The sequence below is a fragment of the Pteropus alecto genome, unplaced genomic scaffold (genome assembly GCF_000325575.1).
Source record: "Pteropus alecto unplaced genomic scaffold, ASM32557v1 scaffold49, whole genome shotgun sequence".
Lineage (NCBI taxonomy): Eukaryota > Metazoa > Chordata > Mammalia > Chiroptera > Pteropodidae > Pteropus > Pteropus alecto.
Genome location: NW_006443131.1, coordinates 1,324,371 through 1,326,351, shown reverse-complemented (window position 1 = coordinate 1,326,351; position 1,981 = coordinate 1,324,371). Strand labels below are relative to the sequence as shown.

Genomic DNA, 1,981 nt, shown 5'->3' with positions numbered 1-1,981 from the left:
CTGCCATGCCCCGGCCCAGACGGCCGCCGCGGTGGACACAGCCCTAAGCAGATCAGGCTGCCTGGGGCACATGGGACATGGAACACTACCCTGAAAAGCCAGGTCGACAGAGCGGTTGGTCTGCAAAGGAACAAGAGGAGATGTGTGCCCCAGCCCGTGTCCCCAGACCAGCTGAGCCAGGCCTAGGCGAGGGCAGCAGAGGTCCTCGGCCCTGGGCAGTCGTGACATGACACATATATACCCCCATCGCTTGGGTTCATGGGAGCGGATGCTGTCCCACCACGGGCGTCTCTGAGATGTGGAACTGTTTGTGATTTTCTTCTCCCCAACATGACGTCCTCCCAGTCGTGGTGCCCTCCATTGGATCGCTTGGAGGAGAGGAAAGAGCCGAAGTCACCCGACACCAGGACCACTGCGTTCACCAGCCTGATACTGCCGAGACTCTCTGACGCTCTCGGGAGCTAGGTGAAGAGCACACACCTTCCCTGCCTCGCCCTCCCCACCTGGTCTACCGAGCCTGTGCTCTCTGACGCTCTCGGGAGCTAGGTGAAGAGCACACCTTCCCTGCCTCGCCCTCCCCACTGTGTCTACCGAGCCTGTGGTGCAGGTGGAGAGGTGCAGCAAACGGAGTGGAAGGACAGCGAACCCTGCGCGCCACTTGAGACATCAGTCCCACCCCCTGGGGAAGGCCATGGTGCCAATTGGAAAGGTGCTAGCCACCTGAAGCCTTGCTATTCCTGTGGCTGCCCATGTCCTGTCACCCTGGCCAGGTCAGAATCTGAAATCACGTTCTCTGTCTTCACCACCACTGCCCGTCTTGGTCTTTTATCTTTGAGGGTGACTTTCCCTTTAACTTACCCTTATTTTTATTCGTCTCTTCTTGCACTTTGGTCAAGAATTCTCCAGTTTCTATCCCCAAATGGCCATCCAGAGGGTTGGGCCCACAGCTCATTTGGAATCTTACTGCCCCTGTCACCCCGTTACCCTAAGGACCACCAACCTGATGGAGGACGGGGGCCCTCCTCTCTCTTTGGGCTCATTCTAGCGACACATGAGATTTTCTCAGCGCCACCTTCCCCTCCCGTCTTCAGTCCTTCCCCACCACGGCGAAGTGGGTAAGGCATCATGGACAGCAGGTAGTCCCCTGCCTCCGATGTTTCAGATGTTTCTCTTCCCGACTCCCTCCCTTCCGATTTATTTTCTTGTACACTACGTCATAGCCTCTCACCCATTTCCCCCCACCCTCCTCCCCTCCCATCCCCCATGGTTTCAAAGGATGACATGTAATGAAAAGCACCCCTGGCCCTACTTTCCCATGTATTAGGTTCGATTAAGATGTGTCTTGGTGGGGATGGGACAATGGGCTTCCGTAGGCCGTTCCACCAAACCCGGGGGAAACTTGGGAGACCCGGCACGACAGGAACCCCGGTGGATATACTGAGGGACAGGGGACAAACTGCAGAAGCGGTTAACGCTCGATACGCGCGGACTCTCGTGACTGTTGACAGCGAACGTTCACCATTGCACTGTACGAAATGTTTGAAGTGTAATTAAACGTTTCTGTTGGGCTCGGGAGCCCTGGCTCGCGCTCGTTCTGCCGGCCCGCGCAGGCTGCTCCAGTGCACGCCGCGCCTCCCGCAGTTTCCCCTCCCCGTCGGCGGCTCGGTGATGGACATCCCGCTGCCTCCAATCGGGGGCGCCCAAGGCCAGCGGCCAATCAGGAGCTCCGGTGGGCGGGGCGGCCGGGCCAGTTAGATTTGGCGGTTCGACTCCAACATGGCCGAAGCTAGCAACGCCGAGGCGGGCGGCGAGTGTGCGGAAAGAGGGCCCGAGGGGCCGTCCCCGGAGTCGGTCCCCCCCGGCACTGCCGTCTCGAGGGTGAAGCTCCTCGACACCACGGTGGACACTTTCCTCCAGAAGTTGGTCGCCGCCGGGAGGTAGGTGGGGAGGTGAGGCGGGGCGGCGGGGGCGCGCGCGGGGC

At 60.0% G+C, this 1,981-nt stretch overlaps 1 protein-coding gene across 1 annotated transcript in view; it reads left to right on the top strand.

The window, feature by feature from the left end:
- The first annotated feature begins 1,736 nt into the window (after window positions 1-1,736).
- PMF1 (polyamine modulated factor 1) overlaps window positions 1,737-1,981 on the top strand; it is a 10,715-nt gene continuing 10,470 nt past the window's right edge. Inside the window, exon 1 of the mRNA XM_006923508.3 lies at window positions 1,737-1,937. Coding sequence (XP_006923570.1) covers window positions 1,777-1,937 — 161 coding nt within the window. The 5' untranslated portion in view covers window positions 1,737-1,776. The remainder of the gene's footprint in view (window positions 1,938-1,981) is intronic.